The 25,947-nt window shown below is 48.5% G+C and overlaps 1 protein-coding gene across 1 annotated transcript; it reads right to left on the bottom strand.

Moving 5' to 3' along the window:
* Window positions 1-511: 511 nt before the first annotated feature.
* On the bottom strand, window positions 512-25,517 carry PGM2L1 (phosphoglucomutase 2 like 1). Its single transcript, XM_038137903.1, has 14 exons — window positions 25,379-25,517; window positions 18,525-18,692; window positions 14,571-14,677; window positions 12,586-12,670; window positions 11,903-11,986; window positions 10,079-10,272; window positions 9,232-9,421; window positions 8,931-9,028; window positions 7,891-8,071; window positions 6,285-6,378; window positions 5,748-5,877; window positions 5,156-5,345; window positions 4,837-4,970; window positions 512-3,976 (listed from the first exon to the last, which is right to left on the bottom strand). The coding sequence occupies exons 1-14, from the start codon at window positions 25,487-25,489 to the stop codon at window positions 3,874-3,876; spliced, it is 1,869 nt and encodes a 622-aa protein (XP_037993831.1). The 5' UTR covers window positions 25,490-25,517; the 3' UTR covers window positions 512-3,873.
* Window positions 25,518-25,947: the final 430 nt, after the last annotated feature.

The following is a 25,947-nucleotide window of genomic DNA, read 5'->3' as shown; positions in this document are numbered from 1 at the left end:
GGACCCTGGGGCCTCCAGGAGATGCTCTGCTCCCCCACGCTGCTCCCACGAGCCCCGAGGAGGCTGGACCAGCCCAGCCGTGCTGTCCTGGAAGAAATGTCTGTGTTCAGCAGGGACAAGGACAGCAGGTGCCAGCCCTGGGCTCCCCCTCTCCCTGCTGAAGTGCACCCCAGCCCTCAACTGCTGGGGTCCTGCCTGGGCCTGGCCCTTGGCTGTCCCCACACTCAGCTGGGAGGAGGAGAGGGGCCCAGGGAGAGCAGATAACACAACAACAGGTACACAGGATCCTCCAGGATGAAGGCTGCAGCCATCACTGAGGGGCCACTCCGGGTCCCCATCAGCCCCAGGGACACCCTCCACCATCAGGGAGATCTCAGTGCCATCAAGAGGAGGAGGCTCTGAACAGTCTCTTGTTCCCGGGCCTTATCCAAGTGGCACACGGATACCCCTCCAAGCCCAGCTCAGCTGCTGGGGCAGAAGTGTTTGGCTAAAGAAGACAAAGAAACCTGGCTTGAGACTACGAAGGGAATAGTTTATTACCTATAACACTTCATTCAGCTAAATCCACATAGCAGTACACAGAAAGTCTTCAGAAAGTGCAAATTCTCACTCTGTACTTGTAATACGCCCTAGTTTTACAGAACAGACATCAGGTAAACAGCAGTACAGATCAGAACTCCCCAAGGTTCCAGGCAAGGGGAATGATGCAACTTGAGATACTTCAGTCACCTGTACAAAGCCATTCTTGAGCAGAGGGAATCAAGCTGGACTCTAACCACCCAGGTGCCACCATGCAAGGAGCCCCCTCTTAGTAGGGGAGAGGACAAAAAGGGGGAGGGAAGACAAAACAAAGTGATACCAGCTTTAAAATCAGAGACCATCCAGGTGCTTCCTAAGGCAGCACACACATCCCACCCTGCCCAAGGGACAGACCCCATCGCTCCTCTCCTGGCTTCCACCAGTGTCACACGAACACTTCTGCAAGGAAATGGGAGCTGGAATCCCCAACACCCTCGGGAGCCTGGCACACAAAGGGAGGGTGCACAAAGTGCTACCTGAGCAACAGCAGGGATGTGGGCATGCAGGTAACCAACCACCAGAGCCCTGAACTCTGAGAGCCCCTGTTCCACAGACACACAGCTTCACCAGAGATGAAACCTGTCACAGCCAGGGGATAAATCCCAGCCCTCTGGATTTTATCACACACTCAACCCAACACACTGGCTGTATGACCACAGCTCCAGCCACTGCCCAGCCTCTGACAAGGTGTGTTTTACCTGGAAGCACCTCAGAAACAACATCCACAGTGTCTCCTTTGATCTGTGACCTGCTTTCTGCTCAAGTCAGAAAAGCCTTTGTTCTCATCTGAGAAGTGGGAAAGAACAGCTGACAACTCAAGGAAGGCTGTGCACAAACCAAGTGAGCTCTACCACGATGCATTACAAAGTTACAGGGCAAGGAAACGAGAATTCCAGTCCTTCACAGTAACAGGAGTAAGGGATGCGAGATCAGAGGGAGGAGATAAAGGAGTTCCACAAACGGAACAGTATAAATATATCAAACAGTTCCAGTACAGTAGGAAAACAACAGTAGCAGCAGTTTCAAAACAGCAAATAGTTATTATACCCTGAAAGTACATTCAACACGTTGTGCCTGCTGCTGTCCTCCCAAAAGCATCACTACAGCTACAGCTCCCTGTCAGACCTACCCATGGGGAAAACCCCAGACACAAACCACCCCACAGCTGGGTTTTCTTTAATTAAACATAGACTATGAACAGTTACCAGCTTCTAACAACGCTTCTTTGCAAACATTTTCTCCGTTTCTAGCACTTGCCTACTGACACAAAGCAGATCTCTGGGAAGCTGCAGATTTCTGCTCTTTGCAGGAGCACAGCCATCACTCACAAGGCGTGACTGCTACAGTAACACACAGCTGGGCTCAGCACACACACACACTATGCTTTTTACAGTGTTTGTTCACAATTATGTCCCAAGTCACTTGTTCTCTTCACTGCCTGGAGAAGAAAATCCTCAACGCCTCAGGGTTTACTCTGCTGCCAAAGGAAGGAATGGCAAAGCTCCTTCATGTTCAGTGCAGTGGGGATCCAGATCTGCACCTTTTTTGGGAGAGCTGAAGGCAAAGCAGCAGTCAGAAATGCCTTCCCAGCCCTACCCAGCAGAGACAACAACAAAAGCATCCTCTGAGTGTATCTGGGTTTGCTGTTTCCCCCACCACATCAGTCAAATGTACAATCAAGGTAAAAAAAAACCCAAGCTTTTGGCATTAGATACATTTCACTCACTGGCAGAACAATTTGGAGATACTTTCTCCTAAAATAAAAAAAAAAATAAATAAATAGCAGTGACAGGTCAGAAGTTGTGCAACACAGACCTTCTCTAGTACATGTACATTCATAGACACTGAAATACTTCTCCATGGATATAGTGCAAAGCTGCTGGCAGCAGGAAACCCCCAGACCTCAGGGCTCTCTGAAGCCATGGAGAGGCAACACACACAAACCTACCCTGCGCCATCCTGTGGCATCCAGCTGCGAGGCATCAGCAGAGGGAGGATGGATTTGGAGAGGCAACAATAGTGGCAAAACAACAGCTTGAACTCCAGGGCACCGTGGGGTCTTCTCCCATCATCTCCACGCAGATAAAACCCAGCACTGAATTGCTGCTGCTTCTCTTCACTTGCTGCCAGTGACAGCGGGGAGCTTTCAGAACCAGCTCCCCTGTGCCAGAACAGGGCCTTCATTGCCCAAAATCCAATATAACCACAAGGTGAACTTGAGTATTGGTTTGGGTTGTTTCTTTGGAAAATGTGATTACAAGTCCCACTTGCTACTTGAGCAAAGGGAGAAATCAAATGAGAGAAGATGTTAAAAATTTACCCTTAAAGAATAATAGTATTTTCCAAGTGCTATTCTAACGAATTACCTGACAGGACATCACAGAAAAAAAAACTGAAGAAAAAAAATCACAATTTAGTAACTGTGTTAGTCTCACCTTCACTTTCTTCCTTGGTTTGGTTTTCTTTTCAATGCACAGACAATATAAATACAGGCCAGCAAAAACTAAAAAGTCACTGACTAGCATTTAAATCAAGTCATGAATACAGAAAATCAAGAAAGCTCAAGACCCTTCAGAGATGTGGGACAAAAAGCAGCTACAGAGCCTTGGGCAGTCAGAAGGGGCAATTTTACCAAGGAATGACCAAGTTCCTGCTCCTTGGGAAGCCTTGGAAAGGCACCAGGCAATTCCAACCCCAAGCTGCAGCTGTTGCCACTATTGTTTCACTGCCAATTGTTTTAAGACACACACAGGACAGCTACAATGCCCAACAACACCTTTACCAACAGAAGAATTCTTAAGTAGCTGAAAAATTTGCCTAAACAAGAAATGCTGAGCTCTGCTTCGATGCTTTTGTTAGTGCAGACCTGTATGGAAGGTCTCTGGGCTGCAGGGAAGAAGCAGCCTTTGTTGTCAGTTTGGAGTGATCACTCCTTTAAAACTTCAAAACCTTTTCTCACACACACAAAAAAAAAGAGGCGTGTCAGGTACCTGAACTGAGTTTAAGACAAGATGTAGCAGCTAAGCTCAGCTGCCTCAAAGGTACTCGGGCAGTTCATTTCCATTGGTGTGGGTTAATTAAACTTTTGGTCAAAAGAACTGAAAACTGCAACAATAAATCCCACCCTTTCCTCTGACCTCCCCTCCTTGTCCCAATTTGGTGAAAAGCCTGACAAAAGAATGCTTCTTCTGTACAGAAAAAGAACGCAGCTGTTTCAAACACACACACACACAGATGAGACTGGTTCTGCTCCTGGGTCCTTGTTTGCACGCCGTGCCTGCTCCAGCCCGGGCTCTACGCAGAGCGCCAGGTCAGCCCGTTCTTGGCAGGCTCCAGGAAATTCTCAATCAGAGCCTCTATCAGCTTCTGCAGCTCTTCTTCCAGCACACTCCTGTCACTGCAGGAAAGAGCAGGCCCAGGTCAGAGGTCTGGGAAATGCCCCAATGCAAATAAATATCCAGCAAGACCTGATGGGGATGCACTTGCTCTGTGGTGTTTCCTACCCCTCCAGGTGTAGAGACTCCTGCTTTAACAAGCTCCTGTTCAGCAGGATTATCATGGAATAAGAATGGTTTGGGCTGGAAGGGACTTTAAAAGGTGGTACCCAGAGCCCTCTAGTGGCCATTTTCTCCTTTAATTAAATTAATTTGAATTAATGCTGCAATAATCATTGCCCAGAGCAGCCCCACCCCTGGGAGTGTCCAAGGCCAGGCTCCTGGAGCAACCTGGGATAGTGAAAGGTGTCCCTGCCCATGGCAGAGGGCTGGAACAAGGTGGTCTTTAAGGTCCCTTCCAACACAAACCATTCCATGATTCCATAATCATGAAGAAGAGGTTTCTGTGGTGCAAACACACCCTGGATTTCCCCCCACACACTTTTAAACTGGAAGTGGCTCAGCCCAGGTGAACAACACCTGGTTGCTCTCCTGCAGCTCAGGGCAACACACAGCAGATTCCCAAAGGCAGTGGGAATGCCCCTGGCTGCAAGCACACTCACCAGCAGCAGCACAGCCTCAGCAGGGAGAGAACAGCCTGGATGTGACACTCTGGACCCGCTGACAGGGTGAGGGTTTGGTCACAGGCTGGACTCTGACTTCAGAGAGCTCTCCAAGCCTAAACAATTCCGTGATTTTGTCACCTGAGCACTTTCTATAAGTAACTGGGGAACTGGGTTTGTTAGAGAAGCCTGCTGCAGCAGAGGCTGAGAGCCCCCTCTGGGTGTGCTGTGAGGGCAGCAGCAGGGCTGGGGACACTGACCTCTGTCCGGGCAGAGCACACATCTCGGCGTAGTACTTGATCTTGGGCTCGGTGCCACTCGTGCGCAGCGTGGCCACGCAGCCGTTCTGGAAGGTGAACGTGATCATCTGGCTGCTCTTGCTCACTGGCAGCACCTGCAGAACAGCAGCAGCCCCTTACTGCCCCTGCAGCAGCAGCTGGGAGCCCAGGAGCTGCAGCAGCACTGGGCTCAGCGAGTGAACAGAGGCCAGTGTGTCAGAGTAACCACCACTGTTCCACATCTGCCTCCTCCCCCGTGCACTTGGGTTCCTGCATCCCTCCCCTGCACTCAGGCACTCACCGACTTGTGGTTCAGCTGGCTGCTGTCATAGCCCGTGGTGATGTCTCTGACATGCAGGATGCTGTAAGCCCCACAGCACTTGGGGTACAGCTGGGGGCCGTCGAAGTTCCGCAGCCGCTCAAAAATCCTCTTGATGGTGGCAGGGTCATAGCACAGGAAATAGGAAGTCTTGGATATGTGGTACCCATACCTACGAGCAGATTGATGCTTTCATTGTAAGATTCAGAGGGTTTTGGCTCATTTGGTACCCAAAAGATCTCAGTACAGGGTTCAATTTAGACAAACACCACCCTTGTTTTATTGCTGGGATTGCATCCCTAGCCATTCCTTCCTGCTCTGTTACAGATCCCTTCTGGCAGTGGGAAGCCATTCCCTGTGTCCTGTCCCAAGTCCCTCTCCAGCCCTCCTGGAGCCCCTTGTGATATCTGCTGTGGTGGGCTGTAATCCATCCTACATCAAAAAACCCCACAACTTACAATGAGGAAGCATCTGAGGGACACAAACATTGATTTATATTTAAATAAATATTCCTTAGATGATTGCCAGCTCTAGAACAGCAGAGCAGAATATTGTAATGAAAAGCACCACTCACATTTCATAAATGTCAACGAGTTTCTGTGCCAGGGTCAGGCCCTGGCCCTGCAGGTAAGTTGCCATCTCAGCAATGACCACAGCTGCACTCACTCCATCCTTATCCAGCACTGATGTGCCACACATAAAGCCTAGGAAGAAAAAAGGGATGGTGGAGAAATAACCTGGCAGATTATCACACTGATTTACCTGACTGAAGCTCCAACCTTCGATCCTGGAAAGGAAAATGGGCCAGTACATGGAAGCTGCTTTATTGCTGCATATGCAGCAGAAATCTAATGATTTCTCAACTAATCTATTGATTTGGGGGGTTATAGGGCTGGAAAGATAAGCAAACACCAGAATCAGCAAGTCAGATACAATTTATCACGGGAGTTGGCAGGTCAATTTGATGAGAGCAAAATATCAGTGCCATTAACTACTAGGATAAAAATAATGTACTTTTTCTGTGTGTTTTATTTCATAGCTAAGATCAGTCCCTCCTAGTCACACTCCCCCCTCAGTCCTAAACAGTTTAAAGGGATACCAGCACTCATACCAATAGACTCCTCAAATGCAAAGAGAACTTCTTTTCCGTTGTCTAGGAGATTTTTTACTCTGCTTCCAATCCATTTAAAACCAGGGAGTGTTTCCTAAAAAAGGGGGAAGAAAAAAGGAGTGCTTAAAATACGTATTTTCAATTTAGAGTCAAAGAAAAGAAGTATAGGCCACTGGTCACTTCAGACTGAAAAAAAAACCAAACAAAAAAACCAAAACACCAAGGAGAAAATATAATGATATAATCTGAATTTTAGTGTCAGTGGGAAAGACTGCTGCAGAGTCAAAACTCTAAAGCTAAAGGATGTTTTTCTGTTTTTTTTTTTTTTGAAGTGATTTCCTTAAATTTAAATCAAATTAATTGACAAGCAGAATAGGGATAGTAAAGAAGCATCAGACAAGTAATATCCTCTGTTTTATGAGGAGTTCAAGGCAAAAAGCCACTGGAAAGGATTTTCCTAGTGGATACTCAACTAGGACACGAGTACCAAACCAAGGAAAAAGTGTGTCAGGGACTGTGGTGCTCAGATCCCATCAGATCATCTGTGCTGCTCATCAGATGAGGCACGGTTATTCAGGAGGAAAAGCTACAGAAATATAAAATAACACTTTTAGCTGCTGGGAGGGGAGAGCGCTGTTCTGCGGGTTTTACATAAATCATGCAAAAGCAGTCAAAAGCTTGGAAACAGCTTTTCTTGGAGAGAAGGAAGTTACAAATAACAAGGAGGGGGAGCTTTTAGAGAAGGCCGAGAGGTTGTGTAAATTCCCAGCTTCTCTTTTTCTTTCAGTCAAGTATGTCCTTTTTCAATTAAGAAAAAACAAAAACCAAAACAAGCAGTATTTAGAGAGAACCAAATCCACTACAGGGAACTGACATCACCCTGATTATCTGGCCAGTCACTCAAAATGGTTTTCAGAGTTCCTTTCAATTTTAAATTCCTCATTTTTTGGCAAAACATTTATTCCTATTGCACATGGTTTTAATTAAGGCATGTATAAACGAGGCCTGGCCCTTTGTATGTTTGTTGTATGATTTCAGGCATTTACCTCTCTTCTGGCTAACATCCAACAGAAATCAGATTTAATTTGGATGCAGGAGCTAAGCTGTCAGTCTGGGGGGAACACCCCCCGTTTCTTTTCTAGAAAGTTCTTCACAAAGCTACATATTAAAGATCTGAACACAGGCGTTCCTCTGCCTGAAGTAAATCCAAAATCAAAACCCACTGGCACGGGGCACCTGAAGGGCCATCGTGTAACCTCCAAGTACTTCTTAAAAACCTACCAACACTCAGAGTAAGCAGGGCAGGCTGCACAAACCTCCCTTCTCTCACACAGAAGGACTCCAGATAACCACAGCTAAGGTATTCCCATTATCTGCAATTCAGGTGTTCATTCATGTCCCTGGGAGTGAGCTTTGCCCAGCTGATTCCCCAGTCCCAGAACACTGAGGAGATTGAAATCAGGCTTTGTGTGGGTGAAAGACCATCCTCTTTGAGCTGAATCCCTCAGAACTCCCAGCCAGAAGCCTGGAAGTCCCCTGCCCACTTTTCACCCCGTGAGGCCACCAGCAGAGGTTCAGATGGAGACAGCCCCAAAACCACACTCACCTCAAAGTGAAATCCCTCTTTAAGTGCAATTGCCCTCAAGATCTTGGAGGAGACTGTGGTTGCCAGCATGTAAACATTCCTCACATCAGCATCCTGGGAGCAGTTCTCCTTCCAGCAGGAAAACATCCACCAGCCAAACAAGGCTGCCAGCTCATTGCCTGTGAACACCTTCCAGCAGCCACTGTGGGGAGAGGCAAGGTGAGGATTTCTCAAGTCACTGAATACTAAAAGAGGCAAGGTGACGATTTCTGCCAGCTCTGAACACCCAGAGGGGCAAGGTGAGGAGCTCTGCAGACACTGAACACCCAGAGAGGCAAGGTCAGGGCTGGGGGAGAGGAATTCTGCAGTCATTGGACAGGGGATGTGAGCACAGCACTGACAAGCTGCTCTAGGCAAAGCCACCCTACTGACAGACTCCACAGCTATCACACCTGAAGGATTTACAAGCCCAGAGCCCAAGGACAACCCCAGGGTCTCCTCTCTGGCTCAGCTTGGATGACCCAGCAGCAGGAGAGCAGTCTAGAATTGATCCACACAGAGCAGCCTAGGCAACCTGAACATTGCAGTCAGGCAGGGCCTGCTCAGCTTTTACTTACACAACCATCAGAACTGGGCCTGTCAGTGGGAGAAAAACAACTTCTGTTCAATATGAGCAAGCAGGGGAAAACAAAGGATTAAAACTACAAACAACAAAACAAAAAAACCCCACTCCACCAAAGAAGCCCATGACAACCACCAAGGAAGGTTTGCCTGATATAAATGAAAACACAGCAAACAAAATTATTTCACCGTCTTCAGTAACCACTCAGTTTTCAGCTCAGCTTTATTTGGCCATTTACTATTACACCAGTAAGTATTTAATCTACTCTTTGATGGGTGAATTGATTTAAAATGCATTTGGAGCAGTACCAAAGGATAAAACTAGAAGGAAAAAGGAAAAGAGTGGATTGAAGGCCTGTGCCTGGCAACTATTTAGTAATGTTCTGTGACTGTCACCACCTTTTCTGCAGGAAGACATAAGAAAGGGTCCCACCACTTACTTTTCCTGCTGTTCTGCCACTGCCAGTCGATCTGCATCTGGATCAGTGGCCACCACTACTTTGGCACCTTCCTTCTCTGCAAGCCTCAGTGACAGCTCCTGGTGGGAGAAGGAGGGGACAAAAAACACCAAAACATAAGAGTAAATAAACCCACAGCCTTCCTAGTTACACCTAACATCCAGTGAAAGAAAAACCCCCCATGGATTTCCCATTGTGTCAACACAGCTAAAAGCAGGTTCCCCCTGTTCTCTCTCTGTTTGTTTTTCCCCTACAGAAATCAATTAATTAAAAACCAAAATACCAGCACAGATTCTCCCTCTTCAGGATTGGGGCACTTGACAGTAGAGAAGTCAGGGTCTGGGTCTTTTTGCTCTGGAACTGGAATGGGGGGCTGGAAGCCAAAGGCTTTGAAAGCCAACTGCACGTAGTCATGGCCAACGCCGTGGAAAGAGGTGTGCACAAACTTCAAAGTGCTCTGCACGTTCAGCTCCCTGGGGAGGAAACACAGCTTCAGCAGGAGCTCAGCTCTCCAACAAGACTGTTCTCATCAGGGAAAGCAAAGTAAGCTGCAATTCCTCTGTGTACTGCTCTGCTGATTCCTGCATTAATTTCAAAGGAATCAGTCAAAGTGCTTATTTTGCACTAGAAATCGCTGGGTTGAAGCTGCTTCTCCTGGAAAATGAAGTATTTACCTTCTGCTGAAACAGATCAAAGTCTCCCAAGAATAAACTGTTGATTTCTACATCAAACTCAAGCTCTTCCACCACCTTAAAATATTATTCCAGCTCTGCTTCATGCCATCCATCCATCCTCCTCTCATTCACATCCTCTGCCCCACCTAACCTTTAGACTCAATCTATTTTATGCACGTGCACTTTGCTTTTACTCTGCATTTCTGCATTTTACTCAGAACTCTCAGAGCACATTCACTTGCATTAAATGGTTTCCACTGGGATGTTTCACAGTACCTTAATCCCAAAGGCAGCTGCTTTATTCTCAACCTAATGGTTTCACCCTAAGGATGGTGACCCTTGAATTTGATGACACCCCAGAGAACACAGGGAAGCGTGTCTGCAGTCAGTTTTTCCCACATGCACCCACAGCTTACTTAAAAACATACCTCAGGTACCTTTTGCTGTATACAATACCTATGATAGCAGATCTTTGTCAGATCCTCCATGTAGCTGTCACAAATTTTCTTCAGAGGATCCTGTCTGAGGGGACTGGTGTCCACCAGATTTTCATTCCAAGAGCCGCTCCATGGTTCAACACACTCTTCTATGCATTTTATAATTTCCTTATCGTGAGGAGAGGTGATCTGTGCTCCATTTTCCCAATAAACCTGGGGTAAGAGGAAGGAAAACAAGACACAGTTTATTTGCAAAGGTTATGAACCTGATAAATTCTTTTAGCTAAAGGATCCCACCTACTTTGTGCCTGAGCCATACAGAGAAGCCAGCATCTGACTGGCTTGATTCTCAAGACATTTGGAGTCATCCAGCATGAACCTCTGAGCTCACAACTGATAAATGGAGCTAACACAGCAACACAACTGTTTTCATAAAAGCTGGTGTTGAAATATCAGGATGTGAGAAACCAAAACCGGGCACTTGTATCTGGGAGTGCTGTGCAAACTGTAACAGTGGGAAAACATCACCTTCCCCAAGGCTGGCATTCCTCCGGAAAAAGGAACACAGCTTGGGTTTGAACCCAAAGCAAAGCAGATAAGCAGTGTGCCAAGGTCTGTGTTTTTCCACAGCTGAACAACCCTAATCTCTCAGCTGGAAACACCCTCCAGAGTGGAAACTCCGTATCTAACCTCAGCTATAATAAAGCCTTTGTTAAAGATTTAGAGGCCAGTTTTCCCACACTCTGCTGCCAACAGCAAGGCTGAGCTCACAGTGCAGCCTCTGCTCAGATCATCTGCCTCTGGGTTTGTCACCTCCAGTTCACATTGCCCAAAACCTTCAGAAGCTGCTGAAATCCACAGGGGAAATTGTGAAAGATTAAACAGCTCTCGGGAAAGACTAGGAAACACACCAGGATCCTGGCAAAAGTAAACCAGGAAACACACCAGGGTCCTGGCAAAAGTAAAATGCCATTCACTTCTTTGTAAACTGACTATATGTTTGTAAACTTCTGGTATGTTTGTATCAGAAGACACAAACACAAAACTGCTTCTTGACAAATGAAGCACCTGGGAAATTCCTGTGGCTTCTCTCCCCACTCATTGCTCCAGCTCAGCAGAAACAAAGGCTGGTGAAGAACTTCACGACGTGTTCCAGGGAAGGCAAGAACAGTTCAATCACTCCCAAGAGCTCTCTCTGCCTTTCCTCACACTGCCATCGCTCACTGACCTGCCACAGGGCTTCTAGAATGCTCAGCTAAAGTTGAGAGTTTAGTTCAGTTCTTATAGAGCTGAGGAGGGAAATGCTCAGTTAAAACACTGCACTTGCTATTGTGGATGGTTTTATCGTCCCAAGCTTTCCAAGGGAAGCCACCCACCCCCCTCTTCAGTGCCCAGAAAACCAGGGCAAAAATCTAATAAAACCAATGCTACTGTGTTTTATTAATCCACTCTTCAATCATTCCCACCTTCAGCACAGTCCCCTGCTGTGTGCATGAATCCACCTCAGTTCTGGCTTAGTTTTAAAGTGAGTTTTAAGCCTCAGCAGCCTCACACAAATTGCAGGGGCACTTCTTCAGCTGCTGATTAAACTCTACGGAATGTCACTGCAGATTCAGGCTCAAGACACACAAACTGTGTGCTCTTATGCCCTCATCACAGATGAGTGTGTCAGGCTGTAGAAGGATTAATTATTTCACACAACTTATCCTTCTAATGGACACACACACATAAAGGGGAGCCCTGGCACGGGCTGCCCCATCCCAGAGGGTTCCAGGGCCAGGCTGGACAGGCTGGGAGCAGCCTGGGCTGCGGAAAGTGCCTCTGGCTGGGTGTCAGGGCTCACCTTGTAGCCGTTGTCCTCCTTGCGGTTGTGCGAGGCAGTGATCATCACCCCAGCCACGGCCCCCAGCTGCTGCACGGCGTAGGGCTGCAAGGGAACCAGAGACAGCTCAGCCCAGCTCTGCCACACACCCTGCACCAGCACCCAGGGGTGCCCTCAACCCTGCAACAGCCCAGCTGGAAACCACCAGCACAGCGCTGGTGCTAACGCTGGTCCATAAAAAGCATTCTTTACATCAATTACAAAAATGCAATCCTCAAGTGGCCAACTGAAAGCCTACACTCAGATTACAGGAGCCCTTGGAAACAGGACAAAGGGATTCACAGAAAGGCTGGTTGGAAAACAAATCGCAAGTTTCTCCAGGCATTCCAGTCCTCCCCTCAAACCAAGATCCACAGAACACAGAGCACCCTGGAGCAGCTCATGGAATACAAGCAAGCATTTAAAGCCATGCAAGGAAAAGCTGCTGTGACTAGAAGAGCCTGTTTTTGAGATAGCAAAAGCAGAGGCACTGAGAAATTTGGTGACATCCTTGTTACAGCCTCCTTGAGGAGCCAAGTGTACCAAGCAGCCTCTATTTTTCTGTTAAATAACAGAATTTAAGGAAACTGCTAGCTCTCTCTTTCAGTAAATTCAAATACTCCCATAACTGTGTGGTGCAACAACAGGACAAGAAGGTGACTCACCACAAAGGGGGTAGGGACATAGGTGGAGAAGAAGTACACAAGCACATCTTTTGCCAGCAGGACTGCTGCAGTGAGCTTTGCAAGCCTACCAACAGGAAAAAGAAAATATTCAGTCACCCCAGCCCCCCAGGGCAGCCCAACAGCCAGATGGAATTCCTGCCACCTCCAGGCACTTGTTTCCTGAGGCATTCCACTGCTTTTTGGCTTAGAGTGGTGTCCTACAAATTGCACAGTCAGGGTCAGAGCTCTCAGGCTGCAGAATCTGAGCCAGCACAAGGCACTGCAGCCCCTCCTTGAAACCAAGCAGATACCCCACACACAGAACAGAACACCCATCCTCTGCTCAAGGACAGAACCAGCCTCCCAGAGAGTTTGAAGGGCCAGATGTGTGCAGCAGCAGGTTTGGGAAGGGATTGGGTATCCTACACAGAGCTCGTCTTCCAGCCCTGCTCAGCAGCTGCACACAATGTCCAGGAAGCAGAGCTACTCCTAAAATACATTTCTGCAGAGCAGCACCCCTCATTCCAGACTGTTCAGGAACAGGAACAGTGCCCATAGTTCTAAGCCTCACTCTATTATAAACATGCCCTTTCAAGCACCAGGGAGGCTCATTCTCTTCCAGGTAACTGATACCAAACTTCTTTTGCACAGCTCAGGAGATAAAGGGAAGCCTCAGAGGCAAAAGAGAGGAGATATTAAATGGTGTAAGCTCACCTTGCTCTCATAGACAAGCACTAGTACTGACTTCCCTCTCTTCATCAGCAGCAACCCAAGTCTCACTGACTCAGAACTCCCCTCCAGCACCTGCCAAAAGGCACCTGAAACCACCTGGAAGGGTCTGAGAGCTCAGCTGGGAGCTGAAGCCACTGAGATTCTGCTTGGTTCACACCAACTCAGTTTCAGGACACAGCTGGGTGACCTGCCATCCCCTGGCTCTGCTGCCCACACAGAGCTGGGAAAGCACCCTGCTCCCACTGGGAACACTCTTTTGGGAGAGCTCAGCTGGATTCCAGCTCTGCAAGATCCCAGGGACAGGAGAAACACACAGTCAGGAACTGAGGTGCTGCTGAATCACCTCTGTGACCATCCAGGCTCAATCCCGGGCTCTGGGGGCTGAAAAGGAGCATAACTCTTACAGCTCCCCATTTTCAGACTGTGCCTAACCCCCACAGTCTGGGGAAAAATGGGCCACACATCCCAGGGGAGAGGAGAGACTCACTGCATTCTGTGCTCTACCACACCAGGGACTTCTTCATCCCCAAAACATTAAATACTACTGAATTTAAAAAGGAAAAGAACTGTTAGTTACAACAATAGCTACAGTAATTAACTCCTCCTTACCAAAATACTAATTAGCTGCTGGGTTGGCTTTTTTGCACAGCCAACCAGGTGTTTTTTGCCATCACCACGCGGGTTTTTCTCCCCAGTGACAAGGATTAAGACTCCTTAGAGAATTCAGGAAGCAGTTGCCTCCCCTTTCCTTGCAAAGAGCACAGTGTGCCATTGCTGGAAGCCCACATTTTAAGCACTGCAGGTAAAATCCCCTCAAAGTGAGAATACACAGGGTTACAGCAGACTGCAGGAGGAATTACCCTCCCGCAGGCAAGCTTAAACCAGGTGTGAAACACCAGAGAATGACAGTGTAACAAGTGCATTAATAACGGGTTTCCAGCTGGATGTTGATACTCTGAATTTACCTTCATGTTCAAATTTCCCTCCAGGCACATTAAGCCTAATGTTCTTGTGCATTTAATCTGTAAATTCTCTGGTGGACAGTAAGCAGCCTTACACTCCTCCTTTGCTGGCAAACTGGCAGCACAAAGGATTTAGTCCCAGCCTCTCCTCACTGCTGTTCCAATGGAGTAAGGGAGAGGAAGGAGTGTGCCCAGCTCATCCCAAGCAAAAAGAGAAAGTGCTGAGAGGACAGAACGCATTTAAAGCCACAATTTCATTTCTAGTCTTGCAAATGTAATCAATACTCATACTTCTTACTGCTGCAGTTGCTGGTGACCTGACCTCGTGTGTCATATCCAACAACAAAGCCTCTCTGCTTAAAGTCTGCAAAGTTCCTCTCCAGGTATTTGTAGATCCCCTGGAGAAAACAAAACAAAAAGGAAAAGGAGAATTAGCTGGACTGCAGCACACACAAACACTGAAGGGGATCTTGCACAAAGGATGGATAATGTCAGTAGGCAAAACACAGCTCAAACATATCAATAACAATAGTCACAAAAGCAGCTTTTCCCCCCAGTGTTCACTGAAAGAAAGCAAGTACCCAGAGAAAGTGTTGTGAGAAATAAAAATGAGTAGGACCACAACAAACCCTCAAGAAGAAGACACTCATTTTCAATCCATACTGTGTTTCATTTATTCAAATCATCTTCAAGACTGAACTGAGAAAAATCCGTATTTTAGAAGCCCATCCCCTCAGGCAATGTAAGATGTGCCAGCCTTGTCTTTATCTCCCTGCCCGCAGCACAAGGCAGACATTTTCAACATTGTTTCCAAAGTGTTGGTCCTACATTTGCCTTAAAACCAGCGAATGCTTTGGGTGGGAAGATCAGCTCTTACTCCAGCCCCACGTCCCCCGCAGCCTTCACATCCATTCATTTCCCAGCCAGAATCTCTCTATAGATCCACCAGGGATCAGATAGGAGGGAAGCAGTATTGTCAGTGGAAGTTTCCAGAGGCTGCAGCTCCCCACAGTGACCGTCACAGAGCCACCACACTGATCCCACAAATACTGCCTCTCTCAGAGGGACAAGCTGCCTCTTGATGGGAGTGTGGGAGCTCTGTACCAGAACTAAACAGATTTTCCCCCCAGCCAGTACTTGGTGCAATCCTTCAGGATGTTTTTATCTGGGTATCTGGAAAGGCAGCCTGCCTCCTGCCCTGAATTCAGCCAGGATCCATGTTCTTAAGTGGCTTTGGCCCTTCAGAATCCTAGATTGCCAAGGCTGGGATAGGCCCTGGAGATCAGGTCCAAGCACGCACTCCAAGGATGTGCTCCAAAGCATGACCTGGTTTGCACAGAGAGAAGGATATATTTACTCTTGAAAATAAAGAGAGTTCTTTGGAAAGTGGCAGGTCTGGAGGCCGGGATCACCTGCCGCAGTCACCTTCACGCTGAACCCAAAACACACGAAGTGCTCACTCTGCCAAGAACTGCCCCTCACAGCTGCAAGGAGAGGAGAGAAGAATGGGGAAAAACCCTTCAAGCTGACTTGAACAACATCTGAAGACACGAACAGCAGATTTCTCATAGCAGACCCCTAATTTAGGCTAAGATCCTGTATGAAGGAAAACAGGAATGTCCTCACTTTCTGCTATGGAGCAGTTTGCTAAAAATCAGCCCCTCAAGCTCAGCCGGACTCCACAGCTGAGGTTAACTCAGTCCTTTGGGACTTGATATTCAAACATGGTTATGAAAGCTGCAGGAAATAAAAGTAAATCAATAAATGCCAGTGAGGAAGTGAATGCAGAGCCTCTCCACTGTCCAAACCCTCTGCCTGAGGTCACAGCAATCCTCTTCCAGGTGCCCCAAGGGCAGTCAGGAATTCCAGCACCTCTGGGGTTAACTCCTCTCTTGGAAAAGTTCCTCAATTTAAAGAATTTCTATTTCCCCTTAACAAGACTCAGGTTTTGATAGTGTCCCTAATTACTTCTGCTATTAAACCTCCACCACTTCTAAAGGAGGCACAAGTGCATCTCCTGGTGATAATTAATGGCTCATTAGCAGGTGTCAGCACTCAGATCTAAGCCAAAATACTCCTCAGGTGACTGAAGCATGACAATTGCCTCTCCCACTGCGTGGTTCAGGTGATTTCCTGATGCAAAATCCATGGAACAGAACAAGTCCACATCTACAGCATGTCCAGTCCCTTATGCTCAAGCTCAAAAGAGAAGTGAGGGGACAGTGATGGTATCAAGAATAAAACAAAGATTTTTGGTTGATGAAATCCAGAGAGGTAGGAACAGCTTTATAAAGCCCAGCACTTACATTTTTCATCTTTTAGCTTTGCTTTTTAAGCAGCAGGAAACCCCTTGATGCAAGGCTGGCTGGTTTTGTCACTGTGGAGATCAGTGACAGGTTCCTCTCCCACAAATAAAAGCACCTGGACATGCACCAAAGCAGGAAAAAACCCAGGGAATCAGAGCTTCACACGGAGTTTATGTACCCGCAGTTTTCAGCAGAGTTCACAGCAGCTGCTGAATATTCTGTACCTTCCTGGACCTGATTCCTTTTCATAATATCAATATAATCAAATCAGGTGAAGGTCAAATGAAAGAAAAATCAGCTCAAATGAAGGACACAGAACACACATGCAACTTCACTACAGCTTATTTTAACTGAAGGAAGTATTAATTACACCCGAGTCTGATATTTGACTGGCCATTTATTCCTGTCCCAGGAAAGGGCAAACCCAGGGAGCCAGGGCTGCCCATGCTCACAGCAGGACTGCTGCTGCCCTCAGCTTCTGAGAGTGCTCAAACAAAGCTGAAACCTGCTGCAGCTCACTTCAGAAACTGCAGGAAGTTCCAATCCACTTCCCAGAGGCCGCTTGCCCCAGCCTGATACGCAGCTCTAATAAACAACTAAAAATAGCAGCCGTGCAGAGGGAGCAGAGGCACACACCCTGGGCTGGAACTCCCAAAAACCAGCAATGCCCACGAAACTGAGCCTGCCAGCACATTCCCTGCCCAGCCAAAGGGAAGCTCTCCCTCTGTGCCAGCAGCCCCACAAAGGGAGCAGGCAGCAGCCAGCACCCCCAAACCCAGCAGCAGGGAAATCACTCGCAAAAACCTCTTCTGCTGCCAGGGAAACAGGGCTTTTCAGGGCAGCTCAGCTGCTTTCAACAATCCCACCACTGGCAACAAAATACTGACTCTTAAACCCCTTTTATCCCACTGCATCCAGAGTCCAGCTGGACCAGCCTTTGTGGCAGAGGAGGCTGGCACACCTGGAGCAGGAAGGGCAGAAGGGAAGGAAGCATCATGCCAGGATGTGTCCAGCTTGCAGGTCAGGCACCTAAAGGAAGCTTTTTGTTAGGGCCAAGGAGATACTGCAGAGCAAAACTGCCAGAGAGAAGGCTGGGTTTCAGCACAAAGCCTCCATAAACAGCACTGGAATTTGGCCTCTGCACAAGAGTGTGGGCTCCAGTTGTACAGTTCAGACAATAATGTCAAACAACTTTGGGGAGTCCCAGATGTTCCAAGTCCATCCCTCCACCCTGAGCCAACAGAAAGCGTAATTTTAGTCACATGTCCTGAGGGAGGTTGGAGCATCAGTCTGCAAAGAGAAACCAGCTGAAAAGTTTAGGTGCTCAGTATTAAATGAGAGGTTTTACCAACCCTTGCTAAACCATGTCAGAAAACACCTTTGATGATACTTTTTATAGAGATTGAGTGTATCTGTCAAAATAGGTAAAATTCAGAAGTTTTGTCATAACAAACATCTTATTGATTTCCCAAGCACAAAGGTCCCAAATATACCAAATATATCATTCTATTTTCAACAGTCAAGGTTACAGGTGGACACAAATAAACTGCTTAAGTATATTTAATATACTCAGTCCATATATGCCCACAGCTTGTGCTGAAAACAAAAGAAAAGGCTTGTTTGGTTGGGACTTGCTTCTTTCCTTTGGGTTATTTTTGCTTTTGAAATACTACAAGTATTTATATATCATACTACAAGTATTTATGGCAGCTCATAAGACTTCCAGCTTCAGGGCTGTGTAGCAGGCTGAGCACCGGCCAAATTCCAGCCCAGCCAAAGCTCTCCAAGCCACCTCATCTCTGAGCACAGAGCCCTTCCATGCCTGCCCTGGCTGCTGCATCCCAACTCAGGGCTTTCAGTAGGACCCCAGCTGATCCCAGCAGGATCCCAGCAGGATGCCCATGGGGCAGGGGCTCCCCCAGAGCCATGGCCAGCTCACCTGGGTGGACTGGATGACGGTGAGGTCGTTGATGTAGCAGAAGCCCGCGCCCATGGCCGAGCGCAGCCCGGCCGTGCCAAAGCTCAGGCGGCAGCACAGGCGCTCGCGCAGCTCCCGGTGCTTCCCGTCCTGCAGCAGGGTCTCAATCTGCTCCTTCGTCTTCTGGTTCTGCAAAAGAGATCGAGGCCTTCCTTCAGGGATGGAAATCAGGAGCTGAACTGGGTATGCTCATCAGTTTTAGGGAATTCCTAGGGCAAATCCCTCCTATCCTATAAAATGTGCGTGCACCGGCCTCCACTGTAACTAATTTCTCACATTCTTCACATATTATCATTATTAACAAAGGATTTGAGAGCTCTCTGCTGTGCTGATATGACTGTCTGCCCACTAGGACACCTCCCAGCCCCTCTGCATGAGGAGCAGAGACTTTGGAACAGGTTTTCCCAAGGCTGATAACACAATTCCATTCCCAATGTCTGCCCCTGGAGAACACACAGAAATCCAGACCTCGAAGCAGCATTTCCTTCCTCCCCCACCCACAGGAAACAGGCACAGTAAAACCCTGGAAATCACAGGATGGCTTGGGCTGGAAGGGACCTTGGAGCCCATTCCACAAGCAGGGACAGCTTGCACTGGAGCAGGCTCCTAAGCCCCCTCCAGAGTGGACAGGCTGGGTTCTCACCCACACTGATCCCCCTGCTCAGGCAGGATTTCCCCAAATCCACAGCACCACCTCAGCTTTGCACATCTCTGTTCCTCCTCATCCTGAATTAGTCTGGCCACCAAGCCACTCAGCCTGCCTGGCGGCAGCCATTGGGGACAGGACACTTCCCAGATCCCACCCGCCCACGGCACGGACAGAGGGAGAGGCAGTGCTCACACAGCTGGCAAAACAGCGGCTGCAGAGGGGCAAAGCACTGCTCTGGAGGCACCAGGGCTCCTGCACAGCGGTGCTGCCTCAAGCAGGGTCGCAAGGAAAGGTTAGAAAAGGCAGATGGAATCTGCAGGGCAGGGGTGAACTCCCCTGACATTTAAAGCAGAGGTCAGGCAGCTCCAGCAGCGCTGGGAATCACGCTCCAGACGGGCAGGAGGAGGCTCTGCAGGAGGACTGGCAAAGTGCTGGGAAAAGCACAAAGGCGGAAGCTGTGCACACTCACTGGGAGGAAAAATAATCCACAAAACTCACTGAGAAATCTGAAATTATCTCTGCAGCTTGACAGCAGACCCTGAACACCGGACACATGAATTTTAAATAACTTTTTATTACTTATTTTTCTCTGTGTGCTCTGAAATAAAAGGCAAGGCATTGTTGCCCAGGCTCCTGGATGGCCTGGCAACCAAAGCAAGGCATTGCTCACTACACAGCTCAACACAGGCCTCAAAGGAAACCACAACAATGGGGCACAAAAGACATCAAACTGCAAAAGTGAAAGTCTCTCTTTCAGCTGTTCACAGGCAGCCAACCAGAAAACAATTGACTGATGTGAAAAGAGTCTAAGGCAGGAGTATTGCAAACCTCATTTCACACTGGGACAGTGCATGGCTTGGCCTTAAACCACAGTTATTAAATTACACAGCATCCTCTGCAGCTTTTTAAGACACGCTGCACTGCTCCCCTGCAAAAACAGAACAGAAATCACACATTCCATGGTTCATGGAGCTCTGCAAAACTGAGGCAGCACTCCAGCAACAGCACAAACATTTCCTTTAAAAATAGATTTACTACAATTTTGGTCTGAAGCTAGTTAATGAATTTCCTAAGGATTAAAAATCCCAGCCTGGCATCACCTTTACTCCTTCCCAGACTCCCTTATCCCAGCCTAGCATCATGTTTACTACTTTCCCAGCTGCTTTATCCCAGCCTGGCATCACCTTTACTCCTTTCCCAGCCTCCCAGCCTGCCCTTTTCCCCTGAGCTGGAGTCTCACACCCCATGGCCCAGCTTCAGCTTCTTGCAACACCCAGCCTGGCCCTGAGCACCATCTGCCACCCTGACCTGGGAATTCCACAATGCTGCTGACACTTAACCCCACTGCAAACGCCCCCAAAAACCCCCAAGCCAGGGGTTCTGCTGGTTTGCTTGGCGGTTATGGAATCAGGTCACACAGCTGAAGGGCTCACGGGGCTTTTGTGGTGGTTCCTCTTCCCAAGAGCAAAAAAAGAAAATTTCCTTAGAGATTTTAGACCAAAATCACACCTTCAAACCACACCATCAGCACCACAATTTCTGTAAAAAATACAGACATTTGTTTATTTGACCAGCCTCCTCCAACACTTAGGAACACTTCAACTCCATGATACATGCATGAATAAATAGATGACACCTCTCTAACAGATATATATATGTTCACAATAAATCTGGGATACCTAATATAAATGTGTATCTAATAAATAGATGATACCAACCCAATATAAATGTGTATCTAATAAATAGATGATACCAACCCAATATAAATGTGTATCTAATAAATAGATGATACCAACCCAATATAAATGTGTATCTAATAAATAGATGATACCAACCCAATATAAATGTGTATCTAATAAATAGATGATACCAACCCAATATAAATGTGTAGATGATATCCAAATTATACTGACGCACTAAAAATGTATATGTAATAAATAAATGACACCAAGCCAATATAAATTGGTATATAGTAACTAATGATATTGACACAATAAAAATGTATATATAATAAATATTACATATAATAGCAAAATTATATCATATATAAGATATGATATATATTATTATATATGATAAATTACACTGACCCAATATAAATGTGTATTTAATAACTAATGATACTGACTGAATAAAAATGTATATGCAATGACTAAATAGTATATATAATGAAATTATATATGATATATAATATGTAATATATATTATGATATATAATAACTATATGATACTGACCCCATATAAATGTGTATCTAATAAATAAATGATACTGACCCAATATAAATGTGTATTTAATAACTAAATAGTAAATATAATAACAAAATTTTATATAATATATATGATGTATAATATTATGACATATAATAACTAAATTATACTGACCCAATAGAACTGTGTATCTAATAAATTAATGATACTGACCCAATATAAATGTGTAGATAATAAATAAGTGACACTGACCCAATACAAATGTGTATTTAATAACTAAATGACACTGACCCAATAGAACTGTGTATATAATAAATAAGTGACACTGACCCAGCCTACATAATGACACCTCCCTAACCCATCTGCACGTTCCCCTGGGTGTCTGCAGAGCACACACCTGTAAAGGTTCAGCACAGCCCACAGGGGCCAGACCCAGGGCACAATCAAGAGCCACCAGCTCCCTCTGGAATAGGCCAGCTGCACCAGGAGGCGGCAGATAAGGGGACAGTGGCCCTGGGAGAGGCTGGTGCTGCCTGAACACACCCTGCTGGGGCAGGAAAGGGACAGGAGGTCAGGGCTCTGGCTGGTCTTTGGGGTTTTGGGTGTTTGGGCTAGGGATGGGTGAGCTGGCCCAGCCACAGGGAATCCCTGCTCCTCCTCCCTGCAGGTCCCCCAGAAGCCCTGGCCTGGGTTGTTTACATTATTTAAATAATTTAAATTATTACATTATGTATATAAAAAACAACTATTTATAGGAAGTCGCTGCCAGAATCAGAGCTCTGGGGTCACAACCTGCAGGAGACCCTGCAGCACATTTCAGAAAGCTTTGAAGTATTACTAAGCAAAAAGAAAAAAAAAAGTATCCTCTCTGCCAAACTTTCAGCTTGCCATGCACTGCACAGTCACCTGCTGAGGCAGAACCACACTTTCTGTGGCTCACCAGGGTTCAACATGTGGAACAAGGGGAAAAGCAAACACAGGGGCATTAATGAGTATTTCTTATGGCTCTTTCACACCCAGTCATGTTAATCACCTGTACTTACCACCAGAGCTGGGTTTCAAAGCTAATACCCTGTCAAAATAATTTACTACTCACAGCAATTTAGTTTTTTGTTTTGCACACTCTATGCACGTACAACTGAAGGAAGGGGGAAAGCCTCAAGCTGGCTCGAGCTTCAATGAATTTTTCTGTGGCCTTCATTTTCCCCATGTTATTCTTAAAAATTCACTTAAAAGTCTTAATGAGCAAAAATACTGCAAATACTGCTCAGCAAAATTGCTGAGCTTGCCAAATGGCTGGAGCAAGTTACTGGTCTCAAACTATCCAGTCCATTTCCTCTTGGAAAGCATCTCCAAAGCCACAAAAATCAGAAGAACACCCCAAAAGCCCAAAAATCAGAAGAACACCCCAAGGAGGAACCCTCCATGCTGCAGCTGAGAGGATGACACCCAGCCCATGAATTAGCTAAATCCAGGGAGGATGCAGTGAGGGGGGGCTGCACAAACACCTCCTGGGCCATTAATTCCAGCTTTTTCTCCCACGAGCAGCTCCAGCAGTGCCTTCAGGAGCCAAAGCCCCTGCAGGCAGCCCAGGCAGGAGCAGTGGTGTGCTCTGAGCTTGCCACACCAGCCAGAGCCCCCCGGGAAACCCCAGGCACAGGTGGAAGTGCAACAGGAAAATCAGGATGTGGATGAAAGGGAATTGAAGGGAGAAAGTGGGGAACAACAACCACTTGTTGGCATACTCCACCAAGGAGGGCTGCACAAGGGCTCTGCCTCGCCAGCACCAACACCCAAACCTCAAAGGACACAGAGCACTGCTCTGGTAATTAATTACAGCCAGCAGTTTTCAATTAAGCTGGAGGACGGGAGCCTCCCACAGCTGGGAACGGAGGGCATGGATTTTTCCTTTGCCACAAGCACCAAAAATCCCTGCAGCTCAGGAAGCTGGGGCTGGGAAAGGGGGGCGAGTCTGATAAGCAGCAAAGGTTTCCTCAGCTTGTGGTGGGCACTGGAGCAGCAATCCCTGCTCCTGCCACATTCCCTGGCTTCACCTGGCTTGTTAACACCTTTCCTGAGCAGCCCCCAGTGCTCCTGCTCCTCCTCCAGGTGATTTTGAGCTGCCAGGTTTCCCAGCAGCTCTCCCGGAAGCCTCCCCAAGCAGTCCTGAATGCTCCAAGCTGGAGCAGCCTCACGGCAAAGGTCACGTTTGTCACCTAGGCAAGCAAGGGCAAACAGGGACACTCACACCGAGCCTGCATTTGCGTTTTGCTGGTTAATTACAGCCCCACAAGGAGCTCTAGAATCGGGGGCATTTCACTTTAACCTGCATGGTTTCCCCCCTGGTGGAAGTTCACAGATTTTTAAGGAAGACAAAACAAGCTGTTAAAAACAACAGAAGTCTTTCACTGAACTCACAAGGCGCTATAAAAATAAAATATTGACTGGGGTTCAGCCTGGGTTATCAAATGTGCTAGCAGGAATGCTGTTTCCTTTCTGCCCTCCCTCCCTCCCCCGGATATTCTCACAGCAGCAGCAGCAGCTCCGGGGGCAGGAGGTGCAGATGGCACCTGTTAATTCCTGCAAAGCTGGGAGGAGACACCACATTTCCAGGCAGGAGAAAGCTCCTCTCAGAGCCGTCAGGTGGCACCTGCCTGCAGCTCTCCTGCTTTGATCCTGGCAGGATGAAACTGGAGAGGAAACAGAACCCACACACTGGCTGTCGTGGTTGATAAAAATAAAGGCAAAAGAGGTTCAGGAGAGAGAAACCTAAAAAAAATGAAGGAAAAGCAGAAGCCCAGACCTCTGGTGCACCGGTAGCTCACCCTCCCCCACCATCAAGGTATTTCTTTAAAGACAGGCCATGATGGTTGGACAAACCAGCTGCAAAAATAAAACATCAAAAAACCCAAAGTAATCCTTTCAACGACAGGATGAGCAAAACACTCTCCAACACCACGCTGTCATCATGGGTTTGGGTGGTTTAATCTGAATTAACTGAGCCTGCAGCGCTCCTGACACCGTGCTGGTGCTGAAAAGGAAAAGGGAATGCTGGGACCTGGCTGTGCCTTGCCTGGGGAACGTTAAATTCAGGCAGTAGAGGAAAAAACACACTCACACGGCATTTTAACGAGCTGCTGACCCAGCCCGAGGAGGGGCGGGTGGGGCAGGCACGGTGCTACAGGTGTGGGGATGGCTCCATCCATCCACCCCCAGCCCATCCCTGCCCAGGTGAACACCAGGATGCCACCATCCATCCATGTCCATCCCTGCCCAGGTGAGCACCAGGATGGCTCCATCCATTCATCCCCAGCCCCATCCCTGCCCAGGCAGTGCTCCAGGAGGGCACCATCCATGCCCTTCTCTGCCCAGCTGAGCACCAGAACAGCACCATCCATCCATCCATGCCCATCCCTACCCAGGTGAGCACCAGAACAGCACCATCCATTCATCCATGCCCTTCCCTGCTCAGGTGAGCACCAGGATGGCACTATCCCCATCCCCATCCCCGCCCAGGTGAGCACCAGGATAGCACCATCCACCCCTGCCCAGGTGAGTGCCAGACAGTGCTCCAGAATGGCTCCATCCATTCCCATCCCTGTCCCTGCCCAGGTGAGCACCAGGACAGCCCCATCCATGCCCATCCCTTCCCAGGTGAGCACCATGCAGTGCTCCAGGATGGCTCCATCCATCCATATCCGTGCCCAGGTGAGCACCAGGCGGTGCCCCAGGTACCAGGCCAGCCCCATCCCTGCCCAGGTGAGCACCAGGATGACACCAATCATCCCCATCCGTGCCCAGGGGGGCACCAGGCGGTGCCCAGGTGCCAGGCCAGCCCCATCCGTGCCCAGGTGGGCGCCAGGCGGTGCCCAGGTGCCAGGCCAGCCCCATCCGTGCCCGAGCCGGAGCCGGGCGCGCAGGGCGGCTCGGGGGCAGCCCCGCGGTGCCGCTCGCCCACCTTGTCCCAGCTGAGCCACTGCCACACCGCCTTGTCCAGCTGCGCGTCCCCGGTGCTGCGGGCCACCAGCACGTTCGAGTTCACGTCCCCGGGCGCTCCGCAGTCGCCCATGGTGGCGGGGAGGGCGAGGAAGAGGAGGATGAGGCGCCGCTGCTTCACTTCGCCACAGCCGCCGCACCGCGCATCGCCCGGGGCGGGGGGGAGAAAAGGCAGTGGAGGCCGAGGGGCGGCCAGGGGGTGCCGCGGGCCCCCGCCGCGGTTTTTATCGGTTTTTAGCGGCGGCCGGCGCTGCCAGCGGCGATTAACGGGCAGCGACCGCCCCCGCCGCCTCCTCCTCCGCCTCAGAGCCGCCCGCCTCAGCCACCGCCCCGCCGCGCGGCATCACGGGAAATGCAGTCCCCGCGGCGCGGCGGGGAGGGGCGGGCCCGCGGGGGGAACTACAACTCCCGGCGGCCTCCGGGAGCGGCGAGGGGCGCGGGGGCCGCGGGTTCGCGTCCCGCCGCCGCCGCGATGCGAAAACAATGTCCCCAAAATGCGCCGTGTGTCCCCTTCCTCCTGCCACCGGCACC

Source organism: Motacilla alba, chromosome 1 (genome assembly GCF_015832195.1).
Source record: "Motacilla alba alba isolate MOTALB_02 chromosome 1, Motacilla_alba_V1.0_pri, whole genome shotgun sequence".
Classification (NCBI taxonomy): domain Eukaryota; kingdom Metazoa; phylum Chordata; class Aves; order Passeriformes; family Motacillidae; genus Motacilla; species Motacilla alba.
The sequence above is the reverse complement of the archived record's forward strand: the minus strand, read 5'-3'. Positions and strand labels throughout refer to the sequence as shown.

What these genes read in the sequence shown, in the direction of transcription:
- PGM2L1 (XM_038137903.1), bottom strand. Translation starts at nt 25,489, where the DNA reads ATGGGCGACTGCGGAGCGCCCGGGGACGTGAACTCGAACGTGCTGGTG. An exon ending in GCCAGCTGAACCACAAGTCG is followed by an intron (nt 4,971 to 5,155) that starts GTGAGTGCCTGA and finishes GCTGTTCTGCAG; the next exon opens with GTGCTGCCAGTGAGCAAGAG. An exon ending in TGTGCTCTGCCCGGACAGAG is followed by an intron (nt 3,977 to 4,836) that starts GTCAGTGTCCCC and finishes TCTTTCCTGCAG; the next exon opens with TGACAGGAGTGTGCTGGAAG.